Source organism: Sebastes fasciatus, chromosome 7 (genome assembly GCF_043250625.1).
Source record: "Sebastes fasciatus isolate fSebFas1 chromosome 7, fSebFas1.pri, whole genome shotgun sequence".
Lineage (NCBI taxonomy): Eukaryota > Metazoa > Chordata > Actinopteri > Perciformes > Sebastidae > Sebastes > Sebastes fasciatus.
In genome coordinates, this window is record NC_133801.1 from 6,218,869 (window position 1) to 6,238,254 (window position 19,386).

The 19,386-nt window shown below is 39.6% G+C and overlaps 1 protein-coding gene and 1 long non-coding RNA gene across 2 annotated transcripts in view; both read left to right on the forward strand.

The window, feature by feature from the left end:
* The window catches only part of LOC141771218 (uncharacterized), a 75,566-nt gene that overhangs the window by 26,298 nt on the left and 29,882 nt on the right, over positions 1-19,386 (forward strand). The window lies entirely within an intron of this gene.
* Positions 518-18,597, forward strand: prss59 (serine protease 59, putative). Its single transcript, XM_074641229.1, has 9 exons — positions 518-780; positions 2,676-2,857; positions 4,217-4,449; positions 5,871-6,006; positions 8,452-8,566; positions 13,110-13,311; positions 14,607-14,697; positions 14,827-15,029; positions 16,028-18,597. Exons 1-9 carry the CDS (start codon positions 571-573, stop codon positions 16,135-16,137), a joined length of 1,482 nt encoding a protein of 493 aa, XP_074497330.1. The 5' UTR covers positions 518-570; the 3' UTR covers positions 16,138-18,597.

A 19,386-nucleotide genomic window follows, 5' to 3' on the forward strand; every position in this document is an offset into this window, starting at 1 on the left:
ACAAATTTTTAAAAAAATCCACAGGGAGCCACTGGAGAGGAGCTGAAGAGCCGCATGTGGCTCCGGAGCCGCAGGTTGCTTAGAGACCCCTGACCTAACCTAACCGTAAACATTCAAGGTCAATGCCTAACCCTAACTATTCGTGATCAATTCCTAAAAACCTTAAAATCTCGCAAGAGTTTCCTCAGTTTGCTGGTTCCCCTCTGGCCACTACCCCCCCTGCTGGTGGTGATTTGATATGTGGGTGTTTCAAGTCCTGTGTAAAATACGGGAATTTTAAGCGACAGTAATAGTCACATACAAACATTCAACAAAATGTATGTCAAACGATTCATTTTAATTCAATTAAATATATACTGATAACAAAAATCAACCATGTTCACTTAAAAAAAAGATATGGTTAGAATGTCCTGCAAATATTATTACAGTGGTATGTGTAAATGCATTAGAAGTCATTTTTCCCATGTTTTTTGCGGGTCATTTAAGGTAGCAGAAGAACTGATCATATGATCACACAGGAACTGAATCACATGCCCCTGACTGTTTCCTTGTTTCTATATCTATATCAACATGGCTTTTCAAAGGTGTGGGTTGCTTCTGTGTAACATAACCTTATTTTTATTATTTTCTCTGTTTGTCTGTGGAGATGGACACTATAAAGGGTTCAGGAAGCTTAATAAAGTGCAGGATAGCAACCAGAAGCCTGCTGTGTTTGAGGAGCAATGGTTCACTCAGAAACTGGATCACTTCAGTGGTGCAGACATCAGAGTGTGGAAGCAAGTAAGTCTGTTTATATGTTACGTGTATCCTTATAAAGGTTGACAATATATTTTTGAAGAATAACCAAAGTTCAGTTTCAGTTTCAGTTTAATAACAAAAAACCTCCATACTACTGAATTTGTGAGCTGTTTTGACAGGAAATGAGTACAAAACCACCATGAAGACTGTCAATCATCTGTGTATTCTTGCACTGACAATTTGCACTGTACATAGACTAACTGTGCATACACAGAACATTTAAATATATTTCTTTAAAAAAAAATGTTACAGTGATTACACAGTTCTCACTTATTTGTATTTATATGTTTTAACAGCAATGTGTACATTTTATATTTTTAATCTTTACTTTACTTATCTGAATATACTGTACATATAATAGCAAAATCACATTGTGTGTTTGTATTTTTAATTTACCTATTTTAATTTATATATTTTATCACAACGTTGCAACGTTACACAGCTCTGTATACACATTTCTTTATTCTAGTAGATCTTTACTTATTGTATGTACACTTCTGTTATTGCTTTGGCAATGTAAATGTATGTTTCACATGCCAATAAAGCCCTTTTTAATTTTAATTTATTCACGACACAGTTAAGTTACAAATACAATTATAACACATAATGGAGATATGTGAAAAAAAGATAAAATAATAATAAATACTGATCAAAAATAGGGGCCCAGACACTAAGGGGAGGGCAGTAGTGTGTGTGTGAGGGAGAGACAGTCACAGGGGGGCAGATGGGCTGTTGGAGAGCCCCACTGCCATGGGGAAGAAACTGTTTTTGTGACGTGAGGTTTTGGTCCTGATGGACCTTAACCTCCTGCCAGATGGCAGAGTCTGAAAAAGATGGTGTCCAGGATGGGAGGTGTCGGCCACAATCTTCCCTACCCTCCTTAAGGTCCTGGAGGTGTACAGCTCCTGGAGGGAGGGAAGGTTGCAGCCGATCGCCTTCTCTGCAGCACGGATGACCCGCTGCAGCCTGGCCTTGTCCCTGGCGGTGGCAGCGGCGAACCAGACGGTGATGGAGGAGGTGAGGATGGACTCGATGATGGCCGAGTAAAAGTGCACCATCATGGTCTGTGGCAGGTTGAATTTCTTCAACTGCCTCAGGAAGTACATCCTCTGCTGGGCCTTACTGGTGAGGGAGCTGATGTTTAGCTCCCACTTGAGGTCCTGGGCGATGGTCGTGCCCAGGAAACGGAACGACTCCGCCGTGTTGACTGGGGAGCCGCGCAGGATGAGGGGGGGGAGCGGGGCTGAGTTCCTCCTGAAGTCCACTGCCATCTCCACTGTCTTCAGGGCGTTCAGCTCCATGTGGTTCTGGCTGCACCAGGATGCCAGATGGTCAACCTCCCATCTGTAGGCAGACTCATCACCCTCGGAGATGAGGCCGATGAGGGTGGTGTCGTCTGCAAACTTAAGGAGCTTTAACATATCTTTGTTGCAACGGCTGATAGAGATATTTTTATAATGTTATTAATTTCATTCCATACCTGTGGACCTCTGCAAACCACACTAAAACGCGTACCTTTAAGTTTACGTTTTTACCCTTTATAAGATGCTTTTTCCTAGTCTTATATGTATGCAAGGGAAAATAAGTTGGAACAAGGTCACAGAGTCTGTTGTCGAGTATATATAATACATTATACAGGCATTGTGAAAGATATTAGTCAGTAAGTTTCAGAAGACTGTAGCTACAGATGAAGCTTGTCCTCGCTTTGCCATGGGCTTAGTTTAGGATAAAGTATTGTAAATGTAGTCAGTAAATGATCCCATCCAGTACAGTTAAAAAGTTGACCTACAGACCTACTAATGCAAACCAGACATCCCTCTGTCTGTCGGTTTTTCCACTCTGAATGCCTCTCTCTCTCTCTCTGTTTTCCCCCTCAGAGGTACTTTGTAAATGAAGCCTACTACAAGCCGGGTGGTCCAGTGTTTCTGATGATAGGCGGAGAGGGCCCGGCCAATCCAGCCTGGATGCAGAACGGCACCTGGCTCACCTACGCCGAGAAACTAGGAGCACTTTGCTTGATGCTGGAACATCGCTTCTATGGAAAGAGTCACCCAACCACGTACGTTTGAGCTTTTATGAGGGTGTGTTCGCACCTAGGCTGTTTAGATCTGATTACTCAAACTCTCTTTGGTTTGTTTGGGCATCAACAATGCCAGGCCGCACTAAATAACAGCATCATGATGCCACTAAGTACTGGTTCTTCCAGGAGAACTGCAGCTCAATTCTTGCCGATGCATTCAAAACCTTCATCAGGAAAGAAGCCAATATGCAAAGGTGTATGTGTGGAAGGAGACAAAAATTGGGACAGTTTTCTTCATGTATTATTAACCCATTTGTGCCCGCAACTGAAATGTTTAATTTGCCTAAGCACAAATGTGAAGAAATTGTCAAAATCGGTCAAACCATTTGGCTGAGATTTTTCTTATCATACTATATACACATAATATTAAATTTCATTCTATAGGACATTTGTTCAGCATCACTGGTTCACAGCTATTTCAAGAAGCTAGTTTATTGTCACTCCGGTTATCCAAGTATGCTTTCACTGGGAGGCTCCATAGAAGAAAGAATGAATAAATAATAAATATAAAAAGACATAAAGAGACATCAAAAGATATAAAATAAAATGAAATAAAGTAAAATAAAGTAAAATAAAGTAAAATAAAATAAAAATATCCAATTAAGATAAACAATTTTGGGTCATGCAGCAGCAGTTTGAGCTACAATAAGCCAAATACAAAACATGCAATCAAGTGTTCTGCGCCAAAGAAAACAAGCTACAGGTGCAAACTTCCTGTAGATGACTCAAGCTCTCACACCGCCAGCATTTTCTATGATGAAACGCTCTTGAGCAAGCCATTGAACCAGTTGTGTTGGTGCTGTTTTATTTCCTGAGCTGCATGGACTGAAAAAAGTGCAATATTTGAAGAACCTTTTACAAATAGCAGATAAATTCAGTCTGTTGCAATGAAAGAAAGTACAGTAAAAGTTATGAATTCTGCTCATCCAATACTTCCAGAACGGTTGCTGTTCAGACAGCAGATTGGTGCCGGTTTCCTCACCCTGGTAGTTTGTTTGGTCACACTGACTGTAGTGTTGTCACTTACTGTAAAATAAAGAAAAATAGTTTCCCAGTGGGGATTGGGGAAGTATCACTTTACAGTATGACTATAGGCTATTATCATCACCCTCAACATTTGATCACAGCAGCTCTGGTTCCACAATACAATGGGATCAACAAAAGGACAAAAATCCATTGTGCAACCAGTTTCATGTGTTTGTAGTTGTTGTACCACTAGATGGCAGCTCTGCATTCAAAACACAGTCCTGCTGCCCATGGATCCATGTAGTGTTGTACTGGCTGAATGATGGATTTACTGCAGATGCTCAGTCAAACTTCCCTCTTCTCTCCATTTAGTGACCTCAGCACAGACAGCCTGCGTTACCTCAGCAGCCGTCAGGCGTTGGCTGACCTGGCACACTTCCGCACCGTGGTGGCGGAGGCCCGAGGGCTGACCAACAGGGAGTGGGTGGCGTTCGGTGGGTCGTACCCAGGTTCTCTAGCTGCTTGGTTCAGGCTGAAGTATCCTCACCTGGTCCACGCCTCCTTGGCCACGAGTGCACCTGTTCACGCTGCAGTCAACTTCCCAGGTAGGAAGAGACGTTGCATGAAATCATGACAACACACACAGTTATTGGTCTGCATTCTCATCTAATAAAGATATATGCCAATCCTTTTTGGAGAATATACCAAACTCTATTTAAAATACAGGGAATTTAAGATAGACTTGCTGTCAAAAAACAAAATAAAATAAAAATAAAAAAATAAAAAAAATATACACTTAAACTTAAATACAATAAAATAAGGGATTCATGAAATAACAATAAAATAGAATAAAATTATACAACTTAAGTAGAATAAAATAAGTTACTAATAAAATTACAATAAAAGAGAATAAAATGATACAACTTAAATACAACAAAATAAGTGATTCAGAAAATAGAATAAAATAATACAATTTAAATATAATAAAGAAAGTGATTGATAAAATAACAATAAAATAGTATAACATTTTACAACTAAAGTACAATAAAATAAGTGATTGATAAAATAAAAATAAAATAGTATAACATTTTACAACTAAAGTACAATAAAACAAGTGATTAATAAAATAACTATAAAATTGAATACATTTATACAACTTAAATACAATAAATATGTGGTTGGTTCATACACTTTAAGCATGTGAGATGCACCAAACAACCATTAGTTAAAGAAAACATCCTGTTTGAAATAGATTTTGCCAGCAGTCCCTACTGTGTGCTCCTCTTTCAACATCCCTGTAAAACACATCGAGCATTGAATTGAAATTGACTACAGTATTCCAGTTTTGTTCAGCATCTTGGAAGTAAGATTCCCAGACAGATCAAAGATGAGAAAGTTTTCACTCTCTATCTGTGTCTGTGTTGTGTTTGGCTGAGCTCGTTGTTTTCCTCCGGAAGGCTGCAGGCGGGAATCGAGGTCAGGGTAGCTTTGAACGTGGACCTGTACTGTCCCACCCACACACCAACGCTATCTTCAAGACACTATCGCACACACTATCGCACACACTCATTCTGTTTGATTCCAGGAAAATATCTGAGACAAAACACACACAGAATAGTTTACTGACATCATATACCTTTCCCCCGGGTCCACAGCACCACGAAGTTATTATTTCCCAGAACAACACTGCAGTTAGTCAGCATTATTACCAGCAAGAGGTTGGCTTTCACTCAAAGTGGAAATATTCCAAGATTTTGCAATGTGGAGCTTTTAGAGTTTCATAAACTGTGAAATTCACTTTTGTTTGAGACTCATCATTTCACTTTCAACCTCACGGAAACCTTTTCTAAATAAGCACTTGACTAGAACTGGGTTCATGTGTTCTTTTGAAGATGAACTGGTGCTTTTGCAGAGCCTTAAAATAGTCCTGTATGTTTAACCAGCGTTGATGTGTATTATTGTGGTCCTTTTTATAGCAGCCCCGGTTTAAGTGTCCACCGCTCCCTCTGTCTTTATGTGTTGCCAGAGTACTTGGAGGTTGTGTGGCGTTCGCTGGCCTCAGAGAACGTAGAGTGTCCTCTACTGGTGAAAAAGGCTTCAAGTACCCTTATGGAGCTCCTGAAAGACCCCAAGACCTACGACAACATCACCAAAGACTTCAAGTACAGTATTCAAACTCTATGTAACCCTTCTCTATCCTGTCATTTACAAAAAAATTGCAAAGTATGAGCTGACTCAGGACCTCGGGTGATATACGTCATCCTAAAAGATCTCACTGACAAATATCAGATAATGAGCTCCATAAATGTACTCTCCACCAGCTAACCAGCCAACGTCAGATCATTTCTCTTTGATTATCTGGTGAAGGATGATGGTGGCAATAACACAATGATGACTACAACAAATTACTCTACAATATATGATAAAATATGCCTAAAGACTTGGATGATATTTGTGTAACTGAAGAGGAAAACTTGCCTCTAAATGAGCAAAATGTAAATAATATACTATAATAATCATTGCATTTTGAAGAACTTTCAGTGTGTAATCCATTTTCACTCTATGGTTTATTTCACAACAATGACTGACTCGCTGTACATTATCCCGTTTATTCCGCCAGAGTCCGAGATCAGAACTGCGCCCATAGCAACGGTCTGTTGTAAAGAAATAACGCCGTAGAACACTGTGATATATTTATATATATAAATATTTATATATAAATAAATACTGTATATATATATATATAATATACATATATATATATATATATATATATATATATGTATATTATTTAAATGGGTTTGACATCCTAATAACCTTGATTAGAGTCTAGAGTTGCGACTCACGATTATTTTTATTATTGATTAATCTGATGATTATTTTCTTCTTCTTTTTCTTTAGACTGTCAGAAAATAGTTTTAATTTCCCAGTTACTTGTTCTGTCCAACCAACAGTCTGAAACCCAAAGATACTCTGTTGTTTGTTATCATATATGACAAAGAAAAGCAACAAAATCCTCACATTTGGTAATCTAGAACCAATGTGTGTAAATGCAAAGACCCGTGGAGCCAGGCTAGCTGTTTCCACCTGTTTCCAGTCTTTATGCTAAGCTAAGGTAACAGGCTATTGGCTGTAGCTTCATATTGACCATACAGATGTGAGAGTGATATCAGTAGTCTTATCTAACTTTTGGCATGAGAGAAGATAAATGTATTTCCCAAAATATATAATTATTGCTTTAAATATGCTCATTTTCAGACATTTTCAGCGTTACATGTGAGCAGTTCAGGTGGACTCTAGTGATACCTGGAGCTGTGTGTGAGAGGCTCAAAGAGCAGCGAGGGTTGTCTTGGTTCCTGGTCTGAGTCCGGTCCTGTTACAGCTCTTCATGAGGATCCCTCAAGCCTTTTTGGGACTGAGCCTGTGAGTCAGGAATGTCGGACCGGCTCCAGAGAGGAACACACAGATGTGATCCAGTTTATTATCTTATTATTATTATGTTATTATGTTACTGTGTTTTTATCAGTTTGTTTTAGAGTTGATCAGCACTTTACTGGTTGTCTATGTCGAGCCACGCACTGTTATCACTGTGTTTATTATTATTATTGCTGTAGTCAAAGGTTTCAATTGATAGCTTTAGTGTCATGTAGTCTAAATGTTGTTTCAAAGGCTTTTACACCCTGACAAGGATAAAATACAGATGGAAATATCGCTTAAAAAGGCGGAGGGCTTCTGCTTAGACAGTTCCCTTCAGCATTTATTTTTATTGGGACATTTTCTCAGCCCCTTGTTACATTATTTTCTTCCATTGTTTGACGTTATTCTTAGCATGCTTGTGCTACGTCTGCAGTCATTACGTCTGTCTCTGGTGTTGTTTTATATTATTTTAGGTTGTTATAGTGACTGGAAGGGTCAGTCAACATGATGAATCAACAGGCTTGAAGGGCTGTTATAATGGTGTGGTTAGTCTCTCAGAGCTAATACTGTCATGGAGGACACACCAAAGCGTTGACTTTGTGTCTGCACGGCCCTGACCACACTGGACATCTTTTATTTTAGATCATAAGGACCGTAGATGCAGACATGTCCTCATGCAGACACAAAGGTCACAAAGGTGGTTTTGGAGGTTTTGTGCAGCTTCCAAACCACAATGCCTCAGAGGATACAACGCTTGCGTCACATTTCGACCCCTATAATGGGCAGGCAGGTTGGGAACCAATGGACTAGTCGACTAAGAGGGTGCAGCCCTAATTTGGAGAGATGAGTTGTAACCTTTTGAATCGAGGTCAACCATTCATGGTTCAACACATCCTCTAAAGAAGTGGGACTGCCTTGTGCAGCTGGTTATCATAAATAAGAAGCTAGTTTTGTACTTTCAGTGAAATGGCCTGAGGTTTTATTTCCTGAGAACACAGGAAAAGAGAAACAATGACTAGATTCACTGTACAACTGCCAAAACATGCTTTGGTCTAACTTTCCTCCCATTTTCCTCTCTGTCTCCCCCACCTTCCACCCCCACATTGTCCCCCAATTCCCCTCCTCCTTCACCTCTTCTTCATCTCCCTCCCTATTCCCTTGCTTTCTCTCTTCCTCCTCTCCCCCTCCAGCTTGTGTTCCAAACTGCAGAATCAGACAGAGATGGACTCTGCCTACTTCCTGGAAACGCTGGCTGGCAACTTCATGGATGTGGTCCAGTACAACGAAGACAACAGGGGGTTTGAGGTGAGGGGAAAATAGACACATGCCAAACAACATCAGTAAAACTTCACAAAAACATAAACTTGACAAATATATAAATACATGTCATTAAATGCAGCAAAAATAATATTATAAATACATATAGCCATTAATTAACTGATAAAGAGTGACAAATTGATATTTCTGTTTTAATTTACTTATTTGATTTTGTATTAATTCCCTTATTTATCTACTCCTCTGTTTAATTTTCCCTTTTATTTATTAATGTACTTAATTTTATTCATTTTTAATTTAATTTAATTTATTTATTTTTGCATTTTATTTATTTATTTTCGCATTTAATTTTTTTTTAAAATGTATTTATTTATTTTCACTTTTTAAAATGTATTTATTTATTTATTTTTTTTATTTTTTATTTTTTTTTATTACCGTCCTCCATACCCCACTTGTCTAAACATTACAAAATCCGCCTACCAGCACCTCTAAAGCCCTAAATTCAAGCTAGCTGTTTCCACCTGCTTCCAGTCTTTCTTCACACTCTTTTAAAAGATCATTTCAGCCATTTTCAATGTAGACCCGTTTCCTCCTAATCATGCCAATTAATTCAAGACAAATTTCCATCAGTTGTACATATATAATGCAATTGGCTGATCAGTTTTGTCCTACTGTTTCAAAGAGTGCTGAAAAATCTATCTCTAAAATCCCTCAAGCATGTCTTCACAATTTAATATTTATATACTGACATGAAAAGAGAAATATGATGAAACCAGCAGGAGATGAGCTTTAAGACATGTTGCATTTTTTATAGACTGACCAGAGAAATTATTCCAGTATAGTTTACTAAACTCTCACTGGGATGACAGGCCTCTGTTATAGAAACAATCTATCAGATTTGTCATGATTTATGCATGTTGGACTGAGACGGCAGAGCTTGTGAAGAGCCTTTGTAGGTCAGGGGTTGACCTAGTATCCAGTCTTGGTTGAGTGGAAGGCAGCTATGAGGTGTAGGAGGGTTACAGACAGCCCAAGCAGTAAACTGAAACATAATAAACGCTGCATTGTTTAGCAGCGAGGGGCCCGGAGATACTGCCTTGTAAGAGGGTCTCCAGGGTTGCTCCTCTGGCCGCTGGCTTGCTTACTTTGTCTATATCATTTTGTGAGGAGCGGAGCCCCTTTTGTAACCTGCATACGTTATAGGTGAAGAATCCAGTTTGTTTAATGCTGCAGCGCGTCCCCTTAGTGTCCTCATCGGACCTGGTGGACATGTATCGCTGGGTTTAACATTATAGACATGATCACTGACTATTTGTGTAACTATTTAGCCCACAAATTCACAGACTGACCGTACACGATCCAGCCATATACTCGGTTTTGACTGAGTCTTGACACTGACTCAAATGACATCATTAGAGGCAATTTATCAGACTTCGCGCATCTCCTTCTGGAGCCACAAAAGGCTTTATACAACATTTTTTCACATATGCAGTAGTCCTCCCCAAAACCTGTAAACAGACTCTGATGTGTAAAGTTGGTGTAGTTCCCCTTTAAACTTACCAACAGGCATATATTAGGGGCCAGTCAGATAACTGATTGACAGTTCATACTATTGAGTTGTAGTTGAAGTGTCTTTTTGTCTGTTTTCTGTGCAGCAATTCCTTTAAGCCAAGACATCTTTTCTTTCAGAAGACAATAAAAGCAACCTTTAAATGTCCCATATTGTAAAAAGTGAGATTTCCAGGTCTTTTATATTATAAAGTAGTGCTATATATAAATACTGTTAAACTATCAAAACGCTCAATATACGGAGAAATACACACAGCCCGTATTCAGAAATTGCACGTTTGAAACAAGCCGTTAGGATTGCTGTCCATTTGTGATGTCACAAATATACAATATTTAGACCATTACACAGTTTTAAACGTAAACATTCTTAATGTGCCCCAGTTTATTTCCTGTTGCAGTGTATGTGAATAACATCAGCTGACAGGAAGTAAACATGGACCCAAACTGTTGCCTAGCAACGCAATTCCGTTGCAATTCCATTGAAATGCACTAAAACGGAGCGTTTCAGACAGAGGGTAAATACAGGTATATTCAGGCAGACAGTACGAGGAAAATAATGTGTTTTTTGAACATCAAAGCATGTAAACATGTTCTAGTAGAAACACAAAATACAAGTATGAACCTGAAAATGAGCATAATATGGGACCTTTAATCATGCAAACTATCACATTGTAAAGAAATTCCCATACTACAATTATATGGAATTATATTGCCCAGCCCGAGTCCAGATCGTCTTTCAAAGAAGTCTCCATTGTGGTGAGATTTACACACAACACGTCTCACAACATGTTTTGTTATTATCTGTTACTGTACATTTCTTTTTCCCTCTTGGTGCCCTTTTTTTTTTTTTACCAGTTCACCCTTTTTCCCCCTCCCCGTCTTTCATCCCATCCCCTCTCTGTCCCCCTGGTGCCTTGAGGAGACGTGAGTCCGGTTACCAATAAGCTGATGTGAAAAAGTAACAAAAGACTCTGTGGTCTCTCTGGTTTCCTGTCGCCCCAAGCTAAAGAGACGCTTATAAAAGAACCGAGAGGAGCGGTGGGCCACGGAGTCCACAGCACTAGCGGACAAACACAGCCAGCAGCTGCCTCTCTGACACACAAAGGGCTGGGTATAGAGCAAACTACCAGGTTTTAGGTACCGCTGAGGAATTTGGGTAAGAACTAGGACCGAGGTGTAACTCAATCAGAAGAGGCAGAGCAGTGGCTTCACAGTCGAGGGGTTATCAATGGGGTGCTTTATACAAATACGGAAGGACGTTATGTAACGCTCCAGCTTGTAGAACAAGTACCAACAGTTCCTCCTTTTACTCAGAAGATGCAGAGGGATGCGATTGTGGTCATGGTTCATAACGAGGTTTTCGTTTGGCACGGAAGAACAACTAACCACTGCCAACGGTTTACTCCTACAACTCTCATTCCAATAGTACACTTTGTAGTAGGCCAGTTTATACCTGGGAAGGCACAACCACAGTGTTGGACTGATGCCACTGAGTAGCCATGGTGCATTTCCAAGGAGCATTGTGGGTTGGTATACAGGCAAGGGATCACTACAATTATCCAACAGTTGCCATGAGCTCCAATTGTTGGACTTTGAGTACTCTAACAGCTGATCATTAAAGGGATAGTGCAGGTGTTTTGAAGTGGGGTTGTATGACATACTTATTCAGTGTATTACCTTCAGTAGATGACAGTCGGCACGCCCCAATCTCGAGAAGCAGACAGGAGTTACCACACGGAAGCAAAGCAATGTGCTACTGTGGACAGAGGCAGCAGCAAAACATATTTCAGCCACCTAAAAGAAAGGCCCACCTAAAAAAAATAATATAATTTTAAGTGTACGCTATATTTAGAATATTTTCACCGCTTAAGCTTACCGTCAGACAGTCCTTTCTGACGGGGAACTGAAGCCGTGGTATCCATCTATGCTCTCGCCAAAGTAACCAGACTCCACTGTGTTCTGCCAGGTCAAATTACTGTTTTATTCAATGGAGTCTGGTTGCTCTGGTGAGAACTTAGATAACACCAGCTCACCAGTTGTTTGTTTGTTGTTTTTCTGCTGCATATCTTAGCAAGGATCCACTTGGAAAAAAACATGTTTTTCATTTTAGTGAGGGTTTCCTGGTGAAATAGAGGTTAAACGAATTAATTAAATAAGCTCTCCAATTGCTTCCATTATATTTAGATAATAATTGTACTACTGGGATTTTAACGCTATGTCATGGCCAGTTATTTTCCAAAAATGAACATTTAAGAGAATGTGTTTAGCCATAATAAATCAGACCAATTCATATGATGATTGCCCCTCTCCTTTAGGTGAAAGGTGCTTCAGTAAATGAATAAAATTGCTTGCAGATATATTTTGCATGGAGAGAAAACCATGGAATTACAGGCATTATGAATCATAATGAAACTTAATCTCTAAATGTGGAAAACATAATTTATCAACAACAGTCTTGATAGATACCTGTTCCAGAGCTGATTATTACACCTACTGTAGCCCACATGTAAAAAATATCAACTTATATTACATTATGGAAGAGTTGCCCAAAATAAAAAATGAAAAACCGTTGGCAAACCAGCTCACTATCAGGTCCATTTAACAACTGTTTTAGAGTTTTTGATCATATCAAAGCTTCGGAGAAACTACTGAATGAACCTTGAGATGAGATCAGCTGCTGTTCCAAGCTCCAAACTCAGCAAAAAAACACAATTGCTCACTTATCTCTTGTGGTATCCAACCAGGCAGATAGTTTCTTCTTACTTCCCCTGATGTGGGTTCACCGACCCTTTAACCATTTTCCTACAATGGTAGTTCAAATTTCTGACAGGAAGCCTGTGTGTGAAAAAACACCTATTGAGGATGTGCAAGGTCACAAGTTCATGTCTCCTATCACAATAAAGGCCTGGGGAATACTTTCACCCGCAGAAAAGGACTCTTAAATTGCCATTCAACATCTAACTTAATTGATTTGCTTTTTTTTTCTATTATTCTGTTAATTTAGGGCGCAACGGGCACCAACATCACCATCAAGGTGCTGTGTGGCGTGATGGGTGACACCTCACTGGGGGATCCTTATGCCCGCTATGCTGCAGTGGCCCGCCTCATGATGGACACCTTCTCTATGAAATGCCTCGATGCCAGCTTCCAAAACTACACCAGAGACATGACTAATACGTCTTGGGATGGGCCTGCTGCAGGGGGAGGTGAGTGTGGGGAAGTGGTGTTTTTGTATGTGCAGACATGGTTATTTTAGTGGGTTCTGTTTTAAAATGTAACAGCTATTTTTACGTACCTTGTATTTTTGGGTCAATTTTGTTCGCAGGTTGTCGGGTGGTGTGTTGTGTTGGCAGTGTGATGTCACATTGAAATTTTCCATTCTCGTCCAACAATAATACGAGACAGAAACACCAATTTCTCTGTCATCAGTAGCCTCAGGAGACCAGAATAAAACACTGCAACAAGACAGGTTATGTGTTGAGTATGGGGTGTGGTTACGGTCATAACATAGTGTTGTTGAAACACTATTTCAGGAAAAGTTACATAAAAATAAACTAGGCAGGTTCTGGCAAAGTAGGTATTGCAAAAGATTACATAACGTAACTGCTCCAGTTGCATAAAAATAGACCTAGTTTTGTCTTAAATATAACTTTAAGTCAGACTTAGCTATACACACTTAAATTTACCTGTTGCATAAAGCTTGCATAAGATGAGTGACTAATGTAAAACTGACTTAGATAGCCTGGCGCTCAATGCATTATGGGTAAAATAAGACACTTCACAGAAGAGAAAAAATGGCAGATGCAACACCGCACCACACCAAGTATGGGCAAAAATAACAAAAAAATAATAATAATAAAGCCAACGGTCATTAGAACCGTTAAAGATGTTCAAAAAAGAATCCAAAAAAGTAATGGGTAAACAGTTGAAATAGTCAACTAAAAGTTAGCTAAAATGAATTTAAATAGTTAGCTAACTGACCTTTCAATAGATTGTTGCCATAGTAACAAAGCTCTCACCTCTCAGGCTGTGTTTATTGACACTTTTCTGAAGAAAGATTGCTCTAAGACTGGGCACGCTATTTTTTTTTATTATGTTGTCTCCTGTTGGGGCACTCAGTATTGAGTAACAACTTTGCATGTTTAACCAAAAACGCTTCCTCTTTATTCCATGTTGTGCTTTGCCCTGGGCTGTGGTTCCAGTTCACAGCTTCAGTTTCATGAGTGGGAAGGCTGGAGGGGGATCACTGGAACAGGAAGTAGTCTCTTAAAAGCCACTGGGATGTGTCCGCATAAAACTCCCCCGACCATGCACCCCCCCTTCGTCTTGTGGGTTTCAGTTGCACTCTTTCCTCTCTTAATTGGGGCTGAATAATGGAAGTATTTTTGGGTGTAAAGCCATTTTAAACTAGTTGTTAGCTTTACCTGCTCTGTGTTGTCGGTGCCTTTGTTTATATGAACTAAATAAATATACAACGGGTACATTTTGTGTGTGTTGTCAGGGAGACAGTGGGTCTACCAGACCTGCACTGAATTTGGATTCTACCAGAGCACCGATTCGCCCAACCAACCATTCGCTGGCTTCCCTCTTGCGTGAGTACACCAAAGTCTGCCTAATAAACTCATAATTATGTTTCCACCCCTCCACCTGCTATTACATCCACATCATAAACGAGCCATTTTCTTTCAAGTTTCATTGTTAATCTGTGTTTTCTCGTCTAGGTATCATGTGAAACAGTGTGCAAAGTTCTACAATGTGAGTGCTGAGCAGCTGGCGGAGGCCGTGGCCCAGACCAACGAGTATTACGGCGGCTACGACATCCGCTCCACCAGAATAGTTTTTCCCAACGGGTCCATTGACCCCTGGCACGCCTTGGGAATCACCCGGGACATCACACCGGACCTGCCTGCTGTTTTCATCAAAGGTGAGAAAGGATACGCGCAATGGGAAAACCAAGTGAAGTAGAAGCACACCCAAAGAAAGTTTACGTTACACTGTCTTCTAGAAATAAGATATTAACATGTATATTATGATTTAGTCCGATTAAACGATTAGCCCTTAGTGTGTCTTTTCACTCTTAAAGCTACGTCACCACACTCCCGGCGCACTTTTCCTGAGCGTTTACAGTTGCCGTGGATGGGTTTACATTGTAGTTAATGGAAAGCTTGGTGTGGCTCATACCGATGCTCAAGGGTGCCTTGTGCTGCTGAATCACGCGCCAACGGCGGTGACAAAGCGCCGGTATTTGACGAAAAATAGCCTGTAGTTCTTCCTGGCATCCAACTATGTCACCGTCACGTCAAATGACGCCGCTGGATGTAGGAAGAACAACATTTATAGTCCAAATAGCACAGACTGAAGAATTTATTGCTTCAATCGACTAGATTTACCATCAGCACTGATTGGACATCCACATAAAAAGGTGGCGAATTTTCCCTTTAACTATGTGTTCAAATAGAGTCAAACTTAATGTTTTGATAAAGATGCAATTCCCAATTGGTCCGTTTATAATTTTGCAAAGTTTATAGTAAAATATAATTTAAAGGATATCAAAGAGCACGAATTACAGAACTCCAGCCAAAATCATACATAGAATATATCTGATTACTGTTTATGTATAGCCGTTATAGCAAGTGCCTTGTAAGTAGACCACAGTTAATCATTAAGCCTGTGAGGAACTTTTTGAATTAGTGTATTTCCAGGTCTAAAATCTGTCGAGTCACACAAATTAACTGAAGACTGAATTTCGTCTGTGATTGCTTTACATTAACGAAGCCAAGCAGCAGTTTCAGAGTAGAACAATGTCTCACTTGTTCAAACTTTATTAGGCGGATAATTGTTCTCGTAACTCAGAAAATCTCAGTTTTTACTGTTTTTTCGCCGCCACATCCTTTTTATATTTATATTTTTTCTCTGATCCAGGAACAGCCCACTGTGCCAACATGTACCCTGCCAGGAGCGAGGATCTCCCTCAGCTGGCTCTGGCCCGTGACCACATCTTCTTACTGCTCCAGAGGTGGTTGAAGCAGTGACAGACAGACCGAACCGGCCAATCGACTGCTCTGCAGAGCAAACTAATCACTCTTTTGTCAAGATCGTTAATATTGGAGTGAGACTGCTTATTTTACTGCCACGTTTATGACTGCTTGAAAAGGCACTTTACACAAGCATTAGTAGGTACAAAGTTCAGGGATTTCAAATGAGTGGGACAACTTTGATCTGATGAATAAATTTTACTTTTTTATGACTTTTTTATGATTTTCAGTTTTATTCTGAGTTAACATTGCAAAGGTGAATGTAATGCGTCACTGGACAGTTTATGTATTAAACCAGGAGTAGTAGTAGAGTTTGTTTTCTCAGACATTGTTTAGAATTGTCCTAGATAGCCTAATTAAATGAAACGTTTAAAGGTGCTCTATACAACACCCAGAGCATTAATATAGCAGCAAACAACTGTTTGCTCTGTAAAGATATAGAGGAGTAATGTCTATCTGTGTGTACTGTTATCCGAGCTTCTCTGAGCTTTGTTGACATCGCCGGGCCGCCGTGTGTACTTTTAGTTCATGTGAGCGTGCCCTACTAGCTAGCTCACGACCACCACTCTACACTGCTCTCATACGGCGGTTTGAGCTGATAACATCGTCGTGACCGACGGCGCCATTGCGGAAACATAGAGTCCACCTTCTGGTTACCCCCTCAGGTTAACACTATTAGCTCTGTCAGCACTGTTGCCTAAGTTTTCACTGTTCGCGCTATTAGCACCGTTAGCTACGAGCTCTCGCCATGTTGAGAGCCATGCAGAGGCAATAGAAATGCTCCTAGTCTTGCATTTAGCACCTTTAGGGAGGCAGCATTAACTTCAAATGAATGAATTAACTATTTAATTGAAGACTAACAAGTAGCATCATCCAGAAATACTTCACTACACTGAATAATTTCTCATTTTGCGATAACAATCTCTTGTGTACAAAAAGAAAGTGTAAGTATGCAAAGTTTCCCAGCATAGCATTTGCTTTTGGATACAATATGCAATGTCACTGCCTTTTGTTGCTTGGTATTGACCTATCCTATCTGCACACAGGACGCTTTGTGTGGCCAACTCTTGACAAATACATTTCATATTGAGAAACTATCTTTTCACAGCAACCTTTGCAAATTTCAGGAGTTTTCAAAGTTATCAGCAAGTTCCTCAAAATCATGACTGCACACACATTACCCTTTCACTTTTGATGGTTCCATAACACGCTGAAAATCATGTTTAAACAGGCAGCAATGAAACAAAGACAAAACGTTTCAGCATGCACACATCTGTCTTGTTCTGCACAAGTTTAGTCTTGTTTTAATGATAAGAGTGTAGCTACAATGTTGGCTGCTCAACAGGAAACATGATGATATCTCCAGCGGGACACGGAGATGGCGTTTTGGGTACACCAACAACTTCTGGAAATTGTGTAATTTGGATGACGTATTGCAATATTGTCTCATCTTTTGTCTTGAAGTAGATGGATTTAGTTTAAAAGCTGAATCTGCAATAGAAAAAAAAAAAGAAATGGCCTTGCGTGACATGATTATATTCGACAGCTGTGTGTTCATTTACTACCTCCAAAACACAGACACAATGACCCCATGTTTATTTTCACAACAGTCCCATCTGGACATGCAAGACCCCCGCTCCAAACACAAACCACACACCCACAAAGACCAAAATCCTGCTCTGAATCCCACTACGGGTGTCCCCTGCTGTGGCAGTGAATTCTTTAAGCCTCCACCTGGGTATTCAGTCAGAGGCTGTGTTAATGTAATCTATTAAAGCGGAGGTGCAGCCCACATATTACATGTAAAATATATATTATTATGACAGGCCACCAGTCCAATCTTTGTTAAGGTAAAAAAATTACGATAGATTTAGTCATAATTGCCCATACACTCTCATTTAATCCCCTGTAATTCAAATCCCCATGCACCTACTCATAATCCTCTTTGGCTGCAGCACGGATGTAATTGAGCCTTTAGCCTCTTTCTAGGTGTGTGTGTGTGTGTGTATGTGTGTGTTTGTGTGTTGCCACCCAACTGTATCACCTCACCAGACAGAAAAGCATCAGGTGGTCCTTTGTGAATAACTGCGGGCAAGTTATACCAACATTTACCTGTGCACTATTTATCACTTGGAGGTTATGTAAATACAAAATCACATAAAAAATGGATAAGATCAAACTCCCCTATAAGATGGTAAATGAGACTTGTTAAATTAGAAAACTGACCAGTTAATATTTTCAATGTTATGTTCTGCAAAGATTTAAGATTAAAGCAAAACAATACTTTCTGGAGTGGCCATTTGTCGCAAAAATCAAACTTAAATCAAATGGCCACTGACACACCATGGGTATGTGATTTACGCAGGCAAAATAGTACATTGTCCATGCAACATGTATGTGTTTCTGATGATTTATTTATAAAAAATAAAAAAACAAGCAAACAAAGCACAAAGAAAACATGGATGTCTCTGGCTCTCTTGTTCTGGTAAAACCATAAGCCCACCTAGGTGCATGCTGGTCCTACCTGCCTACCTACCTATATAACCATGGATGCCCACAGTTTCACCCAACTTATAAAAAAAAGAAAACTGAAGTCTAGTTTTCTCTCAGAACACTTGAATTACAATATGCTGAAAGGTTATTATGTTTTTTTTTGCCCAATGATGCCCAAAACATTCTGTCTCCTGCAGGTTTAATGCTGTGTGTTAGTACGTGAATGCTTCGTGGTAAATTGGAGGCCCCTCAGTGATTTCCCATTTAAAGGACCCATATCATGCTCATTTTCAGGTCCATACTTGTATTTTGTGTTTCTACTAGAACATGTTTACATGCTGTAATGTTAAAAAAAAACTTTATTTTCCTCATACTGTCTGTCTAAATATACCTGTATGCACCCTCTGTCTGAAACACTTCGTTTTAGTGCATTTCAATGGAATTGCAACAGAATTGCGTTGCTAGGCAACAGTTTGGGTCCATGTCAGCTTTATAATATATAAGACATGAAAATCTCACTTTTTACAATATGGGACATTTAAAGGTTGTTTTTATTGTCTTCTGAAAGAAAAGATGTCTTGGCTTAAAGGAATTGCTGCACAGTAAACAGACAAAAAGACATTTAACCTACAACTCAATAGTATGAACTGTCCATCAGTTATCTGACTGGCCCCCAATATATGCCTGTTGATAAGTTTAAAGGGGAACTACACTAACTTTACACATCAAAGTCTGTTTACAGGTCTTGGGGAG

What these genes read in the sequence shown, in the direction of transcription:
- prss59 (XM_074641229.1), top strand. Translation starts at nt 571, where the DNA reads ATGGCTTTTCAAAGGTGTGGGTTGCTTCTGTGTAACATAACCTTATTT. An exon ending in GGAAAGAGTCACCCAACCAC is followed by an intron (nt 2,858 to 4,216) that starts GTACGTTTGAGC and finishes CTCTCCATTTAG; the next exon opens with TGACCTCAGCACAGACAGCC. An exon ending in TTCGCTGGCTTCCCTCTTGC is followed by an intron (nt 14,698 to 14,826) that starts GTGAGTACACCA and finishes TTTCTCGTCTAG; the next exon opens with GTATCATGTGAAACAGTGTG.